An 18385-nucleotide genomic window follows, 5' to 3' on the forward strand; every position below is an offset into this window, starting at 1 on the left:
GTGTTATATGTCTGTAAAATTATGTACAGATATCACCTAGGAAATTGTAAATAAATGTCAGAAATCTCTTCAAAACATATTATATACTAATGTATGGTACCACAGAAATATACCTTACAGTTTACTATACCATAAGGGTAAGTTTATTTGTGAGAACATTAAACATACAGACAGAGATCAGAGGAATAGTGGAAATTAAAAAAGGGGTTTGAATTTAATAGAATTCAAACTCTATAAAGGAAAGAAACTTGAAAAAGTTCAAGGTTTTTCAAAAGCAATGAATACAAGTCACTGTTCTCTTTCCCTCAGGTCAACAGATGACCTAAATCTGATGTGAAAAATACTGGTCGTTTGTGTTGTGTTGTCAAACTGTCATTATGAACTACCCATGTATTTACTACATCAGCATGTTCACTTCCAAGAGGACTGACTGGAGCTCCTGACACACTCAGAAACATCCAGCTTCTTCCCACTGTTGCACATTTTTGCTAGGTTCTGTAAAAAATTGGACAGAAATAGGCAGTTTATAGTCAATAGTTTTGAATGAGAGGTACAGGGGAATAAAAACGCAGTGGAACACAGTATTAGAGGTGACATTTATTGGAGGAATACTCACACTAGCAGCTCTTGCAATGCTGTTTGGTGACTGTAAAGCAGCCAGCTCATTCAGAATTCTCTTTAGGTCATTGTTGCATGGTTCCACTACAGACAAGAAAATGAGAATATTCAGAAATGAAACATTAAAAGCATTTAGATTAGCACTCTCTCATTTAGCATACCGTGTATTATATACTACTCTATTCCATCTACATATGGCAACTTTACGTATCTACTGGTGTGTAAAGTGAAGCACAGTGGGCACCTGGCTTAGGCGTTTGCTGAGGCTGCAGCTGTAAATATGGATGATCGAGCAGTTCCGCAATCGAGATTCGCTCTTTGGGATTCCGCACCAGGCATCGCTAAGTAAAAGAGAGATATTCATTTTTATTTTAAATGATTACCGGTATGTCCTTTATGTTTTCAGTCATGTAATTATTAAAATAAAATAAAATAAAATAAAAAACACAGACCTTCAGTACATCTAGAAGATCCTTCTCTGGAATGTCAGGAAACTCAATCTCATGGGATGGATCAATAATAGCATGGAGCTTAGTGATCTGGTTGGTGATGTTTTGGAAAGGGGTTTTCCCATAGGTCATACAATACAGTATACATCCAAGTGACCAGACGTCTCCCTTTGGACTAATCTGTGAACAGCGGCAACACACATTAGGCCCTGCAGCCGGAAAGCTAAAACATCATTTTCGAGTTTATATGTCCTGTCAACAAAACAAATATTACTGTTGTATATTGCTATTTTTTTAGCTTTGCTAGACTAGAGATGTTAGAGAGTTTGGTAATATTTAACCTTACCTTCGAGCGTGGTTTTCCACCTTTAGATGATGTGTCTTTAATAGCCTCTGGTGGCATGTAGTTTAGTGTCCCCACCTGAAGCACAACATCAGAATGATCAAACCATCAAACACGCAGCACAAACACAACTCTACTTAGCAGTCAAAATTCTGGACCAACCTGTGAGTCCTTCATAACACTCGTCATGTCTGGCTGAATGTGGTTTGCTATGCCAAAGTCAATGAGCTTCAGCGAGGCATTGACAATGACAAAATTAGCTGGCTTTAGGTCACTGTGGACAATTCCTGGGAAAGAGCAGTTAAAGAAAAGGATTTAGGACAACTGGAAAAATGAGCACATCTGCAGTGTTTTTCTCTTAATATTGTAAAGATTTGTGTAGTCACCATGCTTGTGGATAGTCTGCACTGCTTCTAGCATGTTCCTCCAGTAGAACTTCCGTTCCAGCGAGTTGACAGCCTTGCGGTTGCGAAGCCACGTGTTGAGGTCCAGGTTACCACACTCCATCAACATGTAGATGTAGCTGTCTGTGATCTCACTGAAATTAGTTATCAGAGTTATCAGTACATAATACATGGGTGGAGAATAGAGTTAAGCGTTTTATATGTTCATCTTTCACTTTTCTTAGTCCCGTATATAGCTCTGTTAAATCTGGAAGCAGAGAAAACACTCACTAGTCATACAGTTTGATAATCTGGTCACTGTACTGCTGCAGGTGGTTCAGGTGCTCAATCTCATTCTTGTAACTTTCAACTGTCTGGGCATCTGCTTCCTCTAGGTTCACGTATTTTACAGCATACAGTTGTTTCTTCTGATCCAGAACCTGGTACACCTAAAGTTGAGAACATGGCATATTTTCCATTACCCCATGGCAAATTGTGACAGGCCTGCATAAATACAAGTAAATTTTATCATGTTATTCACGCATTACCTTACTGGAACCACCTCTGCCTATCATCTTCAAAATGAAGAACTGTCTGCCTTTGATGGTGATGGATTCATTCGAGATAGTACTGACAGAAGCCTGAAAGATCATTTATGGCAAACAGATACAACCACTATCATTTTGTTTCCGAACATCTTGGCAACCACAAGAGCACAGCACATCTCTTTTTATAGTAAAATGTTTCTTAATACATTATCTGCCGACCGAAAATACTCAATATAAAGACAACGAGCACATCCAACATCCAGTGACTGTTTTTCTGTAGTTCTATGTCTGTTTCTTTATGCCACAAATATTTTTCCATTATCATTTATTAAATTAGCCTGTTATGATTTTATCCAAAAAGACTTGCAATTGAAAGGGGATATAATTCAAGCAGTTTAGGTTTATAGACCTTAGCTGAAGAGCCCAGTGGTGGAGCTCAGCCAGTACTGTACTGGGATTTAAAACAATTTTAATCAGAGGCCCAGAGCTTTAACCACTAATCCACTACTCCCCCCCCCCCTTTACCCAAACAGCAACTTTTAAGAATCTTTTGGGAACAAAAAAATCCCTCTCTTCAAAATCAGATTTAAACCAGTTTCATAACTGGACCTAAATCAGATACAGGCCCAGGTATGGAGAATAGCAATTCAACATTCATGTAGATTTTTTTATATAACACTACACCACATGTTAGCTTTTCCCCTGCACCCACATACTACCATTGTGCTGAGAAATAACAGCTGATTCGGGAAAAAAAAAAAAAAAAAAAGTCCTTTCCTAGCAGAGGGCTTATACACACAAATGTAAAAAGTCATATCTGAGCAATAAAATATCAGAATTTAACAGCCTTGTAATGTTCACAGGGGCAATTGTGATTTAGTTCATATAAAACAAAACCATGTAATCTAACTGAAAGAATAAAGTGCATGCACATTTAGCATGCTTCAATCATTTAATCAACATGAATAATGCCTTGCAGCCTTTAAAAAAGGGAAGTGCATTTTCAGACGGCGACACACTGATGAAGGCTTAAACCCAAAACAGTGTGTCATTATTCGTGTTGAAGTAAATGAATAAACAGAGCCAATTTTTACAAACTTTAAGTTATTTATACATTAACTAGATTACGCACCTACAGAAGTATTGAAACCAATCAATAAAACAGGTGTTAAACCTTTTCTTATATTGTTCAAAAGCATGCAAAATCAATTATTTCTAAACCAAGACCACATTTGGATTTACATTTAAAAAAAAGCTCAAATTTCTGGTGTAAAAACTCAAATTACATGTAGGGATATCTGAATCCCTGTTCTTTACCTGTGGCGTCTGCTGGACAAATGATACCTGACTCTGTGGGGTGCATGGTAACTGAGCATGGCCAGCTCTCTGAGATGGAACAGACACAACAGCTAGTCTCTGTTTCACTACAGGCGTAACAAAACTAGAGGAAGAAAAAGATTAGTTAGCTTAAAACTCCAAGTGGAGCAAATATCTAACAGAATTCATAAGATCCTGTGGTGTCCTGACCTGTTTGCGTGGGAGTCTTTGTAGTTGGGGGTCTGGCAGCTAATGATGGGGTTTATCCTGGATGGAACTGAGACAGCTGAGGCAGAGGGAGTTCTCAGCAACTGAAGAGGACGTGGAGTGGGAACGGGATCTACAGCACGCTTATGTTCCTATAACAGTCACACAAAAGATGTTCAATTGGGGGTTAAAAAAAAAATCCACATTAAACATAAATATACAGATAAAAAAAATAGACCATTTTGCAAAATGAGAAATGTAGTATTAGCATAAATACTTTGAGTATCTACTGTTCTTTATTACACAAAATACTTGAAATGAAATGGCCCTAAAGCTAGCAATAGTCAGACCTCTGGAGAAGCTTGTCTGTTGACGCTGGCAGGAATCTTCCATTCAGACAAACTCTCCATAGTGTACGGTTTAGGCTGTGCTTTATTTGTGGAAATCCTTAGTGGATTCTCTTCCTCCTTACTTCCTCCATCACTGAAAGCACCTGCTGAATCTGTAACATAAACATGAAGTGTCTACTAATGCTGTGCAAAACTTCACAAAACACGTTAGTTGGTCTTCGGGAAGCCCTGCATAATTATGTGCACATTAGCACATGACCACTGTTAATCTTAGGCTATAGCTGTGCTGTAATACCTTTAGAGCAGTAGACAGCACTGCCACTGTCTACTGTAGTTAGACCAAATGTTCATGCAACATCTAAAATGTAAAAAAATGTGTCAGTTTCTTCTCAATTTAAGGGATGTCCATTCTTCAACCATGATATGCAGTTGTAAAATTAGAGACTTTATTTGTGTTTAGTCGTTTGAAGAAAACTTTTCACCATGAGAACAATAAAGAACCTAAGCTAATCAACAGCTGTATTCCTCTGTTGGATGAATGCTCAGTGTGGAGGCGGGGGTGCATGGTCAAGCGCCGGGTTTGTGAATGGAGGCTGGAGCCAGGAAGAGGGAGTGCTAAGGACTTATACCTGTGGGGAATTTTGCTAACGAGTGTTCTGTGTTTCAGTGAGTGGCGGCAAGGATAAAAGGGAGAGAGACTAGAGCCATGAGAGAAAGATATAGCTGAGCAGCACAGAACCATCTGTCTGTCTTTCTTGTCCCAAGCCTGGCTCCTGTTTCCTCAGTTCTGGGTAAAACCCGTAAGAGTGTCACACTCATTAACTACTATCTACTCATTATTCATCTACACTATATAGCCAAAGGTTTGTGAGCACCTGACCATCACACAAATATGTGGTTCAAACTGTTGCCAAAGCTGGAGGCATACAATTATACAGGATGTCTTTGTATGCTGTAGCATTACAAATTCCCTTCACTGGAACTAAGAGACCCAAAACTGTTTCAGTATAACAATGCCCCTGTGCACAAAGCAAGGTCTATGAAGACAGGATTTGCTAAGATTGGTGCCAAAGAACTGGAGTGACCTGAACAAAGCCCTGACCTCAACCCCACTGAACACCTCTGGAATAAACTGGAATGCCGACTAAACCCCAGGTCTCCTCGCCTGACATCAGTACATGACCTCACTAATGCTCTTGTGGCTGAACGCTCAAATCTCCACAGCCACGCTCCAAAATCTATTGGAAATCCTTCCCAGAAGAGTGAAGGAAATTATAACAGCCATGGGGGACTAGATCTGGAATGGAAGGTTCAAAAAGCACATGTGGGAGTGATGGTCAAGTGTCCACAACCTTTTGGCCAAGGCTTTCCATAGAATAACTTGAAATAGTGAAATAACTGACCTGCAACATTCTCTTTATTTTCATTGGGAAGAAGTTGGGTTTTTCCAGACTTTAAATTCTTCATTGCCATCTGGAGAAGTTCAACTGGTTTTGCATTTGATGTCAGAGCCTTCTGCAGAATGGAAAGGCTTTTCTTAGCATTACCTGCAAGGGAAAAAATCAAGATAAAAAAAAATAACTGGAGATGCACATGGCAGATAAACACACGTACATACGCAATCTAATATACACCAACCTTGTGAGAGCTCAAACTGAGCATGGGCGATATGAACAAAGGCAAAGGCTTTGCTGTTGGCTCTGGCAATGATGAAATTATCTTCTGCTTCCTCAGGATCTTCAATTCTACAGAACAGTATAATAACAATGTATTATTACAAACTGAAAGGCAAACTGACCTTTTGGAATTTGTTAGTTAATTAATATTAGTTGTTTAATATCAGAAGCCTATCCGGGGTCCTGAAAAGAAGCATGAGTTTATGAATATCATCCAGTGTGACACAGCCACATCTTTCAGGTGATGCCCTGCTGCAGTTATTCCACTAAAATTAATTCACTATATTGGAGAACTAAAATAATTTTGGTGACCAGCCCTCGGGTATTTTGATGTGGTCTAATATGAGCCCCTTTGAAAAAAGTTTGGACACCCCTGGAGTAGATAGTCCACATTAAATTAGCACATTATTATTATTATTATTTTTATTTTATTTTATTTTTTAAATTGCATTGTCTGTGTGCTTTTCTTACTGAATTACCTCACCAACAGAGTTTTAGACCGGTAGTATTATTAGCCCATGACCTAATGAACCAGTAACAGGATGTATTTATTGATAGAGACTTCAGAGCACTTCTGTAAGTCACTCTGAATAAGGGCTTCTGCCAAATGCCATAAATGTAAATGAGAGAAGTGATAGCTGAATTGCAGAGCCTGCTGTTATCAGATTTAGGAACTCAACCGTCCTGTGGTACATTATGAACAAATATCAAGTCACAGGAACAAACAAATCACTAGTGTTCAGGCTATTTGTTAGTTGCCAAAAAGCAGAAACAACAACCAGAAAAAGGGAAAAATTACTCCTTTCTGACTTTTGTAAACTCACATTTTTCATTTGGTAGGTATGTTCCTAATTTTTTTTTCAAAATCAGGACCATGTGGTCCTGCATGCAACAAGTAACAAGTCAACTTGAGTTTAAAAACACTAAGAGAGGCTGCTGAGTGGCGCAACAGAAAATCATTTACCCTATCGTCTGGAGATTGCAAGTTCGAATCATGTTAATACCACAGCCATCTGTGGCCAGGAGCGCCCCAACAACAAACCCCCCTTAATATTATTCTAGCGATATGAGGAACAGCTCATAGTTAAAATGTTCCAACATTTTGTCTGTGTTAATGCATTTAATCAGCTACAGTAACTACCACATTTTAGATTTGTCCATTAAAGGCAATCAAAACACAGGACTTCGCCATGCATCATTACACTGGGAAACTACCACTTTTTACCTTGTACCATTTACTCACCCTTTTAACTCAGCGTATCTGACCAGCATCCGTGCATAACTTTCAAGTTTGCTATACTGTGCCAGGGGAAATCTGGTGAACACTTTAGAGTAGCAACCCAACAACCTGGAGAGAAAAACAGCATCTGTGCGAGGGTCACTGGTCCTCTCCAGGTCTGTGAGATACGTGTAGCAGGCCTCAGGAGAGTTTGAACCCATTATCTGGCTAATAAAGTCAGTGGTGTCTGAAAAGCAAAACATCAGACTCTCTCAAAAACAGGAAAGAGCACCATGGCAATATCATTACAAGAATAAATGGAAAATCAGAAATGCAGAAAACCTGAAAAATCAGGGTGGTGTTTTTTCCCCCCTCAAATAAGAAAAATGTTAGCAAAATTGTTCCAGTGAGTCTAAAAGTACCTTTCCTTTCCGGTCTGTGCAAAAGTGCTGTGGTGGAGTCCACATCAACAACGTCCTCCCCAGGATGTGGCTCTGGACTAATAACAAGTGGCTATACAACAATATAAACTATTACACAATTGTGTAACTTTTACAGGTATGAAGAGTTCAAGAGTAGTTCAGATATAACACATACTTTAATATAACTAAATCACTGATTTCAAGTGCTAGTCCTTAAAATAGGAAAGTGGGAATGTTTTATCATCATACCTTCAGATTTAACAGGTTGTAGTTATATGAGTCTCCATCTCCAGAGCTCTTCTTTGAAGAGGAAAGTGTGAATGCACTTGAACGATATGTTGGCCTACAGATAAAACAGCTTTTCATTTTTTGAGACAACATGATAGATACCATCAGCATAACACGGACAAGGAAAGATTCTCACCTAGACAAACTACTGCTATAGCTGGGAGCCTCAGGTTTGTAAACGCTATCAATGTTTTCATTTTCAGGAATAGACAGAGGTACCATGGGAATTCTCCCAGGCTACAAAAAAAAAAAAAAAAAAAGCAAAGCAGTTAGCGTCTTTATCTGTATGTCAAGATCTATTTGAAGACCAAATAGCATATTCAACCTTACCATGGCAACTGTTCTTTTGCGGTGTGAACTGGACCTCCAGACGGGGACGTGGTCATCCGATGGGCTGTTCTTCTGATCAGATCTATAAGATCCAAAGATTTGCAAAGTAGTGTTCAAATGCAACAGTACCATCATGTGATATTTATATAATGCACTGCATTACTGTATGCATTAATAATCTAGGTTGGTCTCCTACCCCAGAGAAAAACCACTGGCCAGCTGAAAGTCACCTGATCCATCAGACTTCCTGGAATCAGCTTTGGACAATAAGTTGCTCTTTATGGGTTCCTGTATATTTTCAGTCACTAAAAATGAACACGTTTTTCTCATTATTCAACAATATTTTATTGCAGTAAATAGAATAATTTCAAAAACATGCATGTGTGCAAATAAAACAGCAAAATAAAACGATAAAAAAACAACTTTGTTTTGTGTTAAAAACAGGACAATACACGGCATACGCTGAGTAAAAAATCTTTCAAAACCAACCTGCGATATTCTCTTTATCCTCTTGGGAAAGAAGTTGACATTTACCCAGTTTTAGATTCTGCACTGCAGTTTCCAGAGCTTCCCATGGCTTAGCGCCCATTTCAATGGCCTGCTGAAGAATCGAGGCACTTTTCTTTTCATCGCCTGTTGGTAATGAGAAAGAGGTAAGATGTGTTTTTGGATGTAAACAATGCACAAAGGTTACTGTAAACAAATGAAATTGATTATTAGATTTAAAATATTTTTAAGAGATGCTGTGTTTATACAGCAAACATTCTGGCTTCCCTCAGCTGCACAGACCACAGCTAACATCTTTACTGTTATCATCCTCACATTAAAGCGGTTTAAAGAATAATCACAAATTCTAATATCCATGAACGCAAGTAGCTTCATACTTTTCAAACTATCTTTATGAATTCAAACTCTTATCTAGAAACGTTGAGGCATTACCAAGTAGGACAGTTTTAAGCTCTGCATCAAAAATCAGTGCCAGTAATCTGCATGTCCTTACCTTGTAAAAGCTCAAACTGAGCATACGCTATATGGACAAAGGCAAAATCCTTGCAGTGGGATCTTGCTATATCAAAACTATCCCGTGCATCATTGACATCTTGGATACTGTTTAAAAAAAAAAAAAAAGGAGATGGAATCGTATATTCAGATGCTTGTGTTTATTTAAAGTGTAGATGTGAAAGAACAGAATTATGTATTTAATATGTATTTAATATGTCGTTCAGAGACTTACGCTTTAAGCTCTGCAAATCTGACCAGCATCCTTGCATAGCTTAAATTCTGGCTGTGTTTTCCAAGTGGCATGCTTGAGAAAACCCGTGTATAGCAATCCATTAACTTGGAGAATAGAGTAGGATCGGACTGAGGATTGCCTTTCTTTTCTAGGTTAGTCAGAAAGGTACGGCATGTGTCTGGTGAATTGGAGCTGATGATCTGGTTAATGTTGTCTGTGTCATCTGTGGGAAAGGACACAAGTCATTAGCAGACTAGAAAAGGTGTTAACATAATGTTATAGACAAGAAGCTGGTCTAACTGGCAGACATAAGTCTTTATAAAAAGAAAATATATATTACCATCGTTGTAGTATCTCTTGATCTTCTCCAGCTTCTGACACAGCATGGCAATCTGTAACTTCCGGTCAGTGTTCTCCTCCTCATCCATCCCTAAACACAAAGCCACACACACACACACACACAGAGTGACCCTGCTTTCACTACAGCAAAATAAATTCCAGCATTGACACCAATAACATTCAGGTTAATAAGCGTCCTGTTGATGTTTACCCGACTGACTGATTCGTAGACACTCGTATATGATATTCTGCAGCTCTAAATAAGATAAATAAGATAAATAAGAGCTCTGTATGTGCTCTGTAGAAAGCTAAGTATCTAGCTAATCAAGCTAGCAGGCTACCGAGGCATATTACCCCAGTACTCAATCCCAACAGTATAGAGTACTGTCTCTTATAATAAAGCTAGAGACACAACAAGTGTATTAGGTCATTGAAACAACCATTTTGAACAAAACCAAAAAGCCAGTAACAAATAGCGAGCAAGCTAAACAGCACAGTGACACGACAGCTCTTGCTAGCTTAGAAGCTAAGTGAGCTAGCATGCAGTAACGTTAGAAGCTAGCATTACCGAATATAGTCAAGACAGCAAGAATAGCATTAAACTCTGGTCTGAACCTTGTTATTACTAAGATTCTAGATATATAGCTTACCGCTGCTTGTACTGGAGAGCTTCACAAAAACTGTATTTATGTCGTATACACAATATTAAGTATTATCCTGTAATCCGTGAACGAGGCATCGGAAAAAAAGTGTTTTGTCCAACTTTCAAAATCGCCACCTCGCCCAGCTGCGCGCTCTGATTGGTCAGTTTGTATTCTGAAGCTCCGCCTCCTAGCAGCTCTGCTCGCAGAGACGCCATCTTGTGGCCAGTTTAAAATGGGTCCAAGCGTGAAAGGCGTTTGTTTTAAAGCACAGCCTACTGAAATGTGACGCAAATGTTACTGAAATGCGAATTATAGCTGTTAGTCTTTTTAGAAGACTGTGATATTGTTGGAAATTGCACATATTACTCCTTCAGGGTGTTACAGTAGTGTTTGGGTGAGCCACAGTCTGGGACTTGCCCTCCTGTTCACAGTGCAATGGGAGCTGATTCATCATTACAGGACACTACATGATTATGGGAAATGTGACATCAGGCAACATGAGTGTAATATATAATAATCTGATCCTACACTCTCAGAAATAAAGGTGGTGCGATTTGTTTAAAAAAGAGAGATATGTTTGGAAATTTGGGACATATTTTCTTTGGTTTAGGCCTTTACTTCCTTTTCATCCTCAGTGACACCTTCATTCATGAAGAGTTGGATGCAACCTGTGTGCTTTGTCCTTATTTCTAGGACAAAGCACTCTTTAAGGTAACATTTATAGTCCAAGTTGCATTTGTAGATCCTAAAAGACAAATAATAATTTGTAATTCAGCATTATTAACTACAAATATGTTTTATTATTAACTACATTGTTAATATATGTGTGTGCAGGAGATCTTTTGTTTTATGTGATATGTTTAATGCACTGCTTTATTGTGGATACTGTAAGACACAGAAACATACCCATTAGACCACACTGGATTGTTTTTACCATACTTCAAGTACTGTATATCATGTCAATTAATATTACATTGTGTTTCATTACAAAAAGCATAAACATCTGGCATGGGCAAGTTCAGCCAATGTTTATGATATGTATACACAGTATAATGTAATCACAGTAAGCTATGATTTGATAAACAGTTGGATGCAGTTATTTCTACGACGAAGCACTCTTTTACAAATCCACGTAGCATTTTAAGCCCATAAACATTGTCACTGTAGTCCAAGTTGCATTGGTTGATCCTACAAGGCAAATTATAACTGCGATTCAATATTTTTAACCATTAAATATCTGTGTGCAGGAAATATTCATTCATGTGATATGGTTAATGTAATGCTTTACTGTGAACGCTGTAAGGTACAGAAACACACCCACTGGACCACACTGAATTTTTTTTTAGCATAGTTTACATAGTAGATAAATGAAGTGCCTTCTACAAGGATATTTGATCCATACAAAATGTGAAAATAAACATTTAACACAAGACCTTTAAGCATAGCTACGGAACATTTCATATTAGTCATTTAGGGTAATTTATTAATACACACAAGTTGTATATAATAAATATGAAACTACACAACACATAAGGGTATAATATTTATACTTTATTACTCAAGCTAACAATGTAGACTACATCAATGACTGCAAGCTCTGAGTGCATTTAATCTTTGAAACCATATTAAACAGTTGCAAATCTTCGTAAGCTAATAAGGAACATATGTACAACAAAACAAGAAGAAAAAAAATGACATTATTAACTTAGTGTCAAAAATCAAGCATCATTTGACTTAATCGGTTAGCTGGACCTGTTTGGGTGCTTCCAGTTTCCTCAGGCTTTCATCCCACTGGGTAAACTGTTTAGACAACAGAAACATCTGGGCAGGAGTTAAGGAAGTGTCTTTACACATTCAAGCTTTATACCACCAACAACTGAACAAATAAGTAGTTTGTAACTGAGGCACTCTGATCACATGAGTACTGTATGAGGACAGCTTGAACCACGCACAAGAAAAGCCCCTTTTCACATTGAGAACATGTGTTATTAACAACTTTAGCATTAACACAGAGATCTCTGTGTAATGAAGGATACCATTTTGTTGTATTCTTCAAACAGCCTTTTCACGTCTGCAGATAGCTCTTCATTTTGGTCCTGTAAAGTAGAATCAGGATTGAAAAAAACATTCATGTCACCAATAAAGGAATATATTGATTTATGCTGTTTATAAAAGAAGCTAATGCAGACCGAGGAAATTATGGGACAATAAGGAGGGCGATGAAATAATAAAGTCTAGGGTGTTTATTCAGTTTAAAATTAAATTGTGTCACTTTCAGAATGGCTATGGACAGTGCTGCTACAATTATCCGGAATAAAATACATTTATATAAGGTAAAAGGAAGTGTCACCTAGTTTCACAAGCCAGATCCCCAGCTTAAGCTAGAAAGTCTGGTACTTTCACAGGGGGGAGGCCGTTTGACTGACAGTGCAAACAGCCAACCACGTTTACTCATCAACAGACTGTTTCTAACAAAACTCTCACAAAAAAAAGGCAGAATACCATGAAGGTTTTTATTCCAGTGACTATCGTTTTTCAAAAAGCTCATTAAGTCATTTCAAAAGACATATGGAGGGGCACAACGGAAAAGCATTCACCCTATCATGTGGAGATGATCTGGAGATCGCAATTTCAAATTCCAACGATGTTACAGCCATCCACGGCCGGGAGTACAAGAGAGCAAAGCTGAAAATGTTCTCATGCATGCATTTCCTCAAAAAGATGCGATTGGCTCACCCTCCCGGATTGGTAGCTGTTGTGTGATAGGGGAAACCTAACTGGTGGTTGGGAATTTACCAATCCCAAATTATAGAGAAAATTCGGGGGAGGGAGGTTGGGGGTTAAGAGAGCCAATCAGCTTGCAACATTCAAGATCTTGCAGCTTGTGTCCAGAGAAGTGTACAAATGACCTATGTTTTACCTGCTGACTGATGTGAATTTGAGACAGACGTTGCACTTTGGTAGAAAGGTCTGGAACAGCTGTGTTAGTCAAGAAGCAAAGAGAGAAATTTCAAATCAAACTCGATGTACAACGTTTAAATGTAAAGACATTGCATCAGTTACAAATGCTATTTTAGATATAAATAAGTAATAAATGCTTAATATGGAAAATATGGCAATAACAAATAAACAGCATAGCTTTATGCTTATTAGCAATAGATATTTATTCATTTAAAAGCATTACATCAAAGCATGTACATTGCAAAAATTATCTCTAAGCACCACTTTAAACATGAATCGTTTAATGTAAACTTGTATCTCTAGAAGGTGCACAGCAAATAAAAATGTATGCAAAGCATAAATATGATTGTGTTATTCTGCTTTTTCTCTCTCAGTGCATAAAGGCAACTGTCTTATAATCAACTTTGTCAATCAGTTGTGTTTATAATCAACATCCAAGTTTATACCACATGACAGTGCATGTTTAATCACTAGTCTTCAGTTCCACCACCAAGCCCGTTAAAACTCCGCTTACCTTTAATATGTGGACTCTCCAGCAGAGGCTGCAGGTTGTGCACCTGCTCCAGCAAGGCAGCCTGGGAGCGCAGGAAGTCCTCCTCTATAATGGGAGCAAAAGGAGGCGTGACTATGCATTAATTAGTAGTTCTTGAGAGTTAAACTATATAAAAACACCAACTGACATTTAAAATATGCACAAATATGCACATCACTTTAAATATGCACTGCTGGTCAAGTGGATGGAGGGAAAAGTCAATCTTCCCTATAACTTTACAAAAGAACTGCAGACAATATAGACAATAAAAAGCAATTCAATCAAAACAATAGTACAAAAAAGGTAACAAAAAGTAGCTTCTGGAACTTATTTATCAACTGGAATTATTTATTCATTCATTATTTATTAATGATGATGGTGGTGGTGGTACAAATGGCAGAGTTCAGATGAGCACAATCTGCCACTAAAACAACAGCACTACACACACCATCAAGATTTGACAAGATGAAAGAGAGACGACTGACCTGCTAAGATGAACTCCAGTTTCATTGCATCTGGCACAGCAATGTAGTCTGTGAACTGTGGATCTATATACTTCAGCAGATCTTCAACTGGTAAAACAGAAAAGGTAAACATACAAATGTAGTGCAGTAGATTTAGGGGATCTATAACTGTCGAAAGTCTGTGTTCGCTCACTTTTCTTGTGAAGAATCTTGACTCGTTCTCTCTTGTTTGCTGTGTTTCCGAGGGCAGAATTGATCCTCGCCAAAGATTCAACACACTGAAACAGGGAAAAGACATGATTATGGCTACTAACCAGGATCATGAAGGATCCTTCTCACACTTCCCATGGACTGTTCACACTCTTCTCATCTGGAAGATTAGGCTATGGAGCATCCAGGCTAAGTCCACCAGATACATAAACACTCTCACTGTCCATTAGACTCCTAAACAGATCTGCCTGTTGACCATTTCATTCCAATTAATATTTACAAATAATTCATTGTACATGTTCATATATTCTGCTCAAGACATTAAAGATACTTTACACTATAAAAACTAGTTTATTATATATTCTAGTGTCTGTATTTACTGTCTTAATTGACATCTGTACTGTCATGACAGCATGACAGTAAAGCCTTCTTGACTTCTTCTGTATTACCACCTATTGCTGCTACTGTACTTATAAAATATTGTAAATAATTTCTTGTCATTACTATACACTCTATCTGGCTGCTACCCCAATAACTGCTATGTCCATATACAGTATAAGCTTATCTGCCAAATACTGTGTCATGGTATGTTATGTTTACATTCACAGCAATTTATTATATTGTTATTATTTTACACTACTGTTATATATGACACTCTCACACTAGAACTGTGTACTGGTCGGCTCTGCACTGTCTCTTACTGTGCCTATTGTCCTGCTTTAGTTATTGTACTGGTTTAGTAGTTATTGTACTGTCTTAGTTATTGTACTAGTTTAGTAGTTATTGTCCTGTTTTAGCAGTTACTGTACTGGTTTATTCAATTCAATTCAATTTTATTTGTATAGCACTTTTAACAATGAACATTGTCTCAAAGCAGCTTTACAGAACATAAGAAACAAAAAACATGCAAACAGTCCTAGTAGTTACTGTACTGGTGTAGTAGTTATTGTACTGTCTTACTTATTGTCCTGGTTTAGTAGATATTGCACTGGTTTAGTAGTTTTGTACTGTCTTAGTTATTGTACTGGTTAGTAGTTACTGTACTGGTTTAGTAGATATTGTCCTGGTTTAGTAGATATTGTCCTGGTTTAGTAGTTATTGTACTGTCTTAGTTATTGTACTGGTTAGTAGTTACTGTACTGGTTTAGTAGATATTGTCCTGGTTTAGTAGATATTGTCCTGGTTTAGTAGTTATTGTACTGTCTTAGTTATTGTACTGGTTTAGTAGTTACTGTACTGGTTTAGTAGTTATTGTACTAGTTTAGTAGTAACTGTCCTGGTTTAGTAGTTATTGTACTGGTTTAGTATTTATTGTACTAGTTTAGTAGTAACTGTCCTGGTTTAGTAGTTATTGTACTGGTTTAGTAGTTATTGTACTGGTTTAGTAGTTACTGTACTTGTTTAGTAGATATTGTCCTGGTTTAGTAGATACTGTACTGTCTTAGTTATTGTCCTGGTTTAGTAGTTACTGTACTGGTTTAGTAGTAACTGTCCTGGTTTAGTAGTTACTGTACTGGTTTAGTAGTTACTGTACTGGTTTAGTAGTTATTGTCCTGTCTTGTGCTGCTTGCACACGTCTGCATGTGCACTTTATGTAGTAATGTGTAATGTCTCCTGTAGCTCTGTGTTGTTTATGTAGCATCATGGTCCTGGAGGAACGCTGTCTCCTTTCACTGTGTACTAGCTGTATATGGCTGAAATGACAATAAAGCCATTTGACTTAACTTGGCTAACAGCTGCTGGCTAAAGCAAACAGCATGGAGTAGATAACTGTATGCAATTTAATGGGCATCGGAGCAAATGTTAAATGCTATGATTATACACAGCTCCACACATGACACGCACTTTAACACGTTCATTTACACAAATCCAGCTGTGCCACGCCCTTATCAACAGCAGGACGGCCCAGGGAGTCAGTCTAATATATTTAAAACGGTTGTCATCAGTGACTAAACTGTATGACAACACATGCTGCAGAAAATACAGTGTTATACGAAATCCAGTACGGCCATTTTTCCCACAGCTATTTCTGCTAAACAGCCACTAACGGCACACTGGGACTTCACGGCTAGCTACCGACATGCAGCTAGCCAACGACTGCTAACCCAAAACAAGCTGTCACTTAAAGATTTACATTCTCACCATTCCCAAAACCACAGTACCTTAACTGGTTTATTACTTCGCCCACGTTCACCGTACACACGCTTTTCCAGCGCTTGAAGCCGAGCATTCAACTCAACAATGTTGCTTTCTTCCATTTTGCCTTCTGTGGGCCAGCCAAACCGGAAATGACGTTATTATTGTTAGCGCTATCCCCCGGGTTGCCAGGTCTGCTTGCCATAAACAGTCCAGTTCCACACTATACTCTCCCAAATCGTTACAAAATGCATTTTAATTTCAGTGCATTACCCTGTCAAGGAAGCTAAAAGTCTTATTCAGTCTCCACGCACAAAAAAACACATTTATACAGTAACATAAGGTAACGTCTGCAGATTTAAGGGGCGTGTATATGAGAGGGAATCACCTGGAGTAGCCCTAGTGCACAGGTTTCAGTCCTGGTCCTGGAGCACTACCTGTCTTACACATTTTAGTTTTCCCTGTTCCCACACCTCAGTTAACTAATTTATTGCGTTAGACCAGGAAAAACTCTAAAATGTGCACGACAGGGGATACTCCAGGACCAGAGCCAGGGACCTGTGTGCTATTGTATGTTTTAAGACATAAGTAATCAATCTCATCCCCATCCGTGGCAGGATGTTTAATCGAACCCATTGTGCCACTTGAGTTGAGCCAGCTTTGGCAAACCATGTCTTCCTTTGTGCACAGGTGTATTGGCAACCAGTTAATCATAAAGCTGCAACATACAAAGACATTCTAGACAATTGTCTGCTTTCAACTTTGTGACCACAGTTTGGGGAAGATCCACATATACACTATATGGCCAGATGTTTGTGGACACCTGAGCATCACACCCATATGTGCTTTTTGAACATCCCATTCCAGATTTAGTCCCCCACTGCTGTTATAATAAGCGCCACTCTTCTGCGAAGGCTTTCCACTAGGTTTTGGGGCGTGGCTGTGTGGATTTGCGCATTAAGCCCCAAGGACATTAGTGAGGTCAGGCACTGATGTCTGGCGAGAAGGTCTGACGTACAGTCAGCGTTCATGTTCATCCCAAAGGAGTTTAGTGGGGTTGAGGTCAGGGCTCTGTGCAGGTGACTTGAGCTCTTCCACACCAGCCTTGGCAACCAATTCTTCATGGAGCTCGCTTTGTGCACAGGAGCACTGTCATGCTGGGACATGTTTGGGCCTCTTAATTCCAGTGAAGGGAAATTATAATGCTACAGCATACAAAGACATCCTATCCAATCGTGTGCTTCCATCTTGTGTGGCAACAGAGTGGGGAAGGCTCACATGTGAGTGTAGTGCTCAGATGTCTGCAAACTTTTGGCCGTGTAGTGAAGGTGTGATGGTCAGGTGTCTATATCCTTTTGGCCATAGAGTGTGTATGTAAATATATGTTATATTAATTGCACTCTGAGCCAGCCTTTGGGGTGAGGGGTGGAGTGAGCAGGATGGGGACTGGTGATTATCCTAGTGCAAAACCTTTATGCCCCCTGCCATCTGTCCTCCCTGAAAGGACCTGGAGTTTGACAAGCCTATCCAATCTGTTACCCTGTTCTTGTGTAATGGTGTCTCTTTGTTAAATGCTGTTAAATGATACTGTCATTTTCATACTGCCATAATAATATTTTTTTTAATGTAATTTGAGCTACTGACTTGCTTGTGTTGACTGCTAAGACTGCTACATTCTAACAATAACTGGGTTTGTGGTCTGGGTAGCTGAAGCT

General features: G+C 38.6%; 2 protein-coding genes across 2 annotated transcripts; both read right to left on the bottom strand.

The window, feature by feature from the left end:
• Window positions 1-120: 120 nt before the first annotated feature.
• ttk (ttk protein kinase) lies at window positions 121-10527 on the bottom strand. Its single transcript, XM_026913319.3, has 25 exons — window positions 10374-10527; window positions 9725-9814; window positions 9385-9607; window positions 9151-9257; window positions 8640-8783; window positions 8347-8455; window positions 8151-8232; window positions 7957-8057; window positions 7782-7875; window positions 7533-7623; window positions 7135-7357; window positions 5854-5960; window positions 5619-5762; window positions 4216-4367; window positions 3869-4017; window positions 3659-3782; window positions 2342-2434; window positions 2085-2242; window positions 1797-1948; window positions 1573-1697; window positions 1414-1488; window positions 1071-1247; window positions 863-959; window positions 617-702; window positions 121-495 (listed from the first exon to the last, which is right to left on the bottom strand). Exons 2-25 carry the CDS (start codon window positions 9810-9812, stop codon window positions 412-414), a joined length of 2985 nt encoding a protein of 994 aa, XP_026769120.2. The 5' UTR covers window positions 9813-9814; window positions 10374-10527; the 3' UTR covers window positions 121-411.
• A 1370-nt stretch (window positions 10528-11897) lies between these two features.
• dctn3 (dynactin 3 (p22)) lies at window positions 11898-16847 on the bottom strand. The gene is made up of 7 exons (XM_026913408.3): window positions 16697-16847; window positions 14518-14602; window positions 14346-14432; window positions 13843-13926; window positions 13288-13346; window positions 12404-12463; window positions 11898-12188 (listed from the first exon to the last, which is right to left on the bottom strand). The coding sequence occupies exons 1-7, from the start codon at window positions 16790-16792 to the stop codon at window positions 12102-12104; spliced, it is 558 nt and encodes a 185-aa protein (XP_026769209.1). The 5' UTR covers window positions 16793-16847; the 3' UTR covers window positions 11898-12101.
• Between the last annotated feature and the right edge of the window lie 1538 nt (window positions 16848-18385).

The sequence above is a fragment of the Pangasianodon hypophthalmus genome, chromosome 1, assembly GCF_027358585.1.
Source record: "Pangasianodon hypophthalmus isolate fPanHyp1 chromosome 1, fPanHyp1.pri, whole genome shotgun sequence".
In the NCBI taxonomy this organism is placed as follows: Eukaryota; Metazoa; Chordata; class Actinopteri; order Siluriformes; family Pangasiidae; genus Pangasianodon; species Pangasianodon hypophthalmus.

Excerpts from the sequence above, each read along its gene's own strand:
- ttk (XM_026913319.3), bottom strand. The coding sequence starts at position 9,812 with ATGGATGAGGAGGAGAACACTGACCGGAAGTTACAGATTGCCATGCTG. Across the intron at positions 8,456-8,639 it reads GGATAAAGAGAATATCGCAG|TGACTGAAAATATACAGGAA; the intron begins GTTGGTTTTGAA and ends GTTCATTTTTAG. Across the intron at positions 4,018-4,215 it reads ACAGACAAGCTTCTCCAGAG|GAACATAAGCGTGCTGTAGA; the intron begins GTCTGACTATTG and ends TGACTGTTATAG.
- dctn3 (XM_026913408.3), bottom strand. The coding sequence starts at position 16,792 with ATGGAAGAAAGCAACATTGTTGAGTTGAATGCTCGGCTTCAAGCGCTG. Across the intron at positions 13,347-13,842 it reads GGAGAGTCCACATATTAAAG|CTGTTCCAGACCTTTCTACC; the intron begins GTAAGCGGAGTT and ends TGACTAACACAG. Across the intron at positions 12,189-12,403 it reads TTGAAGAATACAACAAAATG|ATGTTTCTGTTGTCTAAACA; the intron begins GTATCCTTCATT and ends ACTCCTGCCCAG.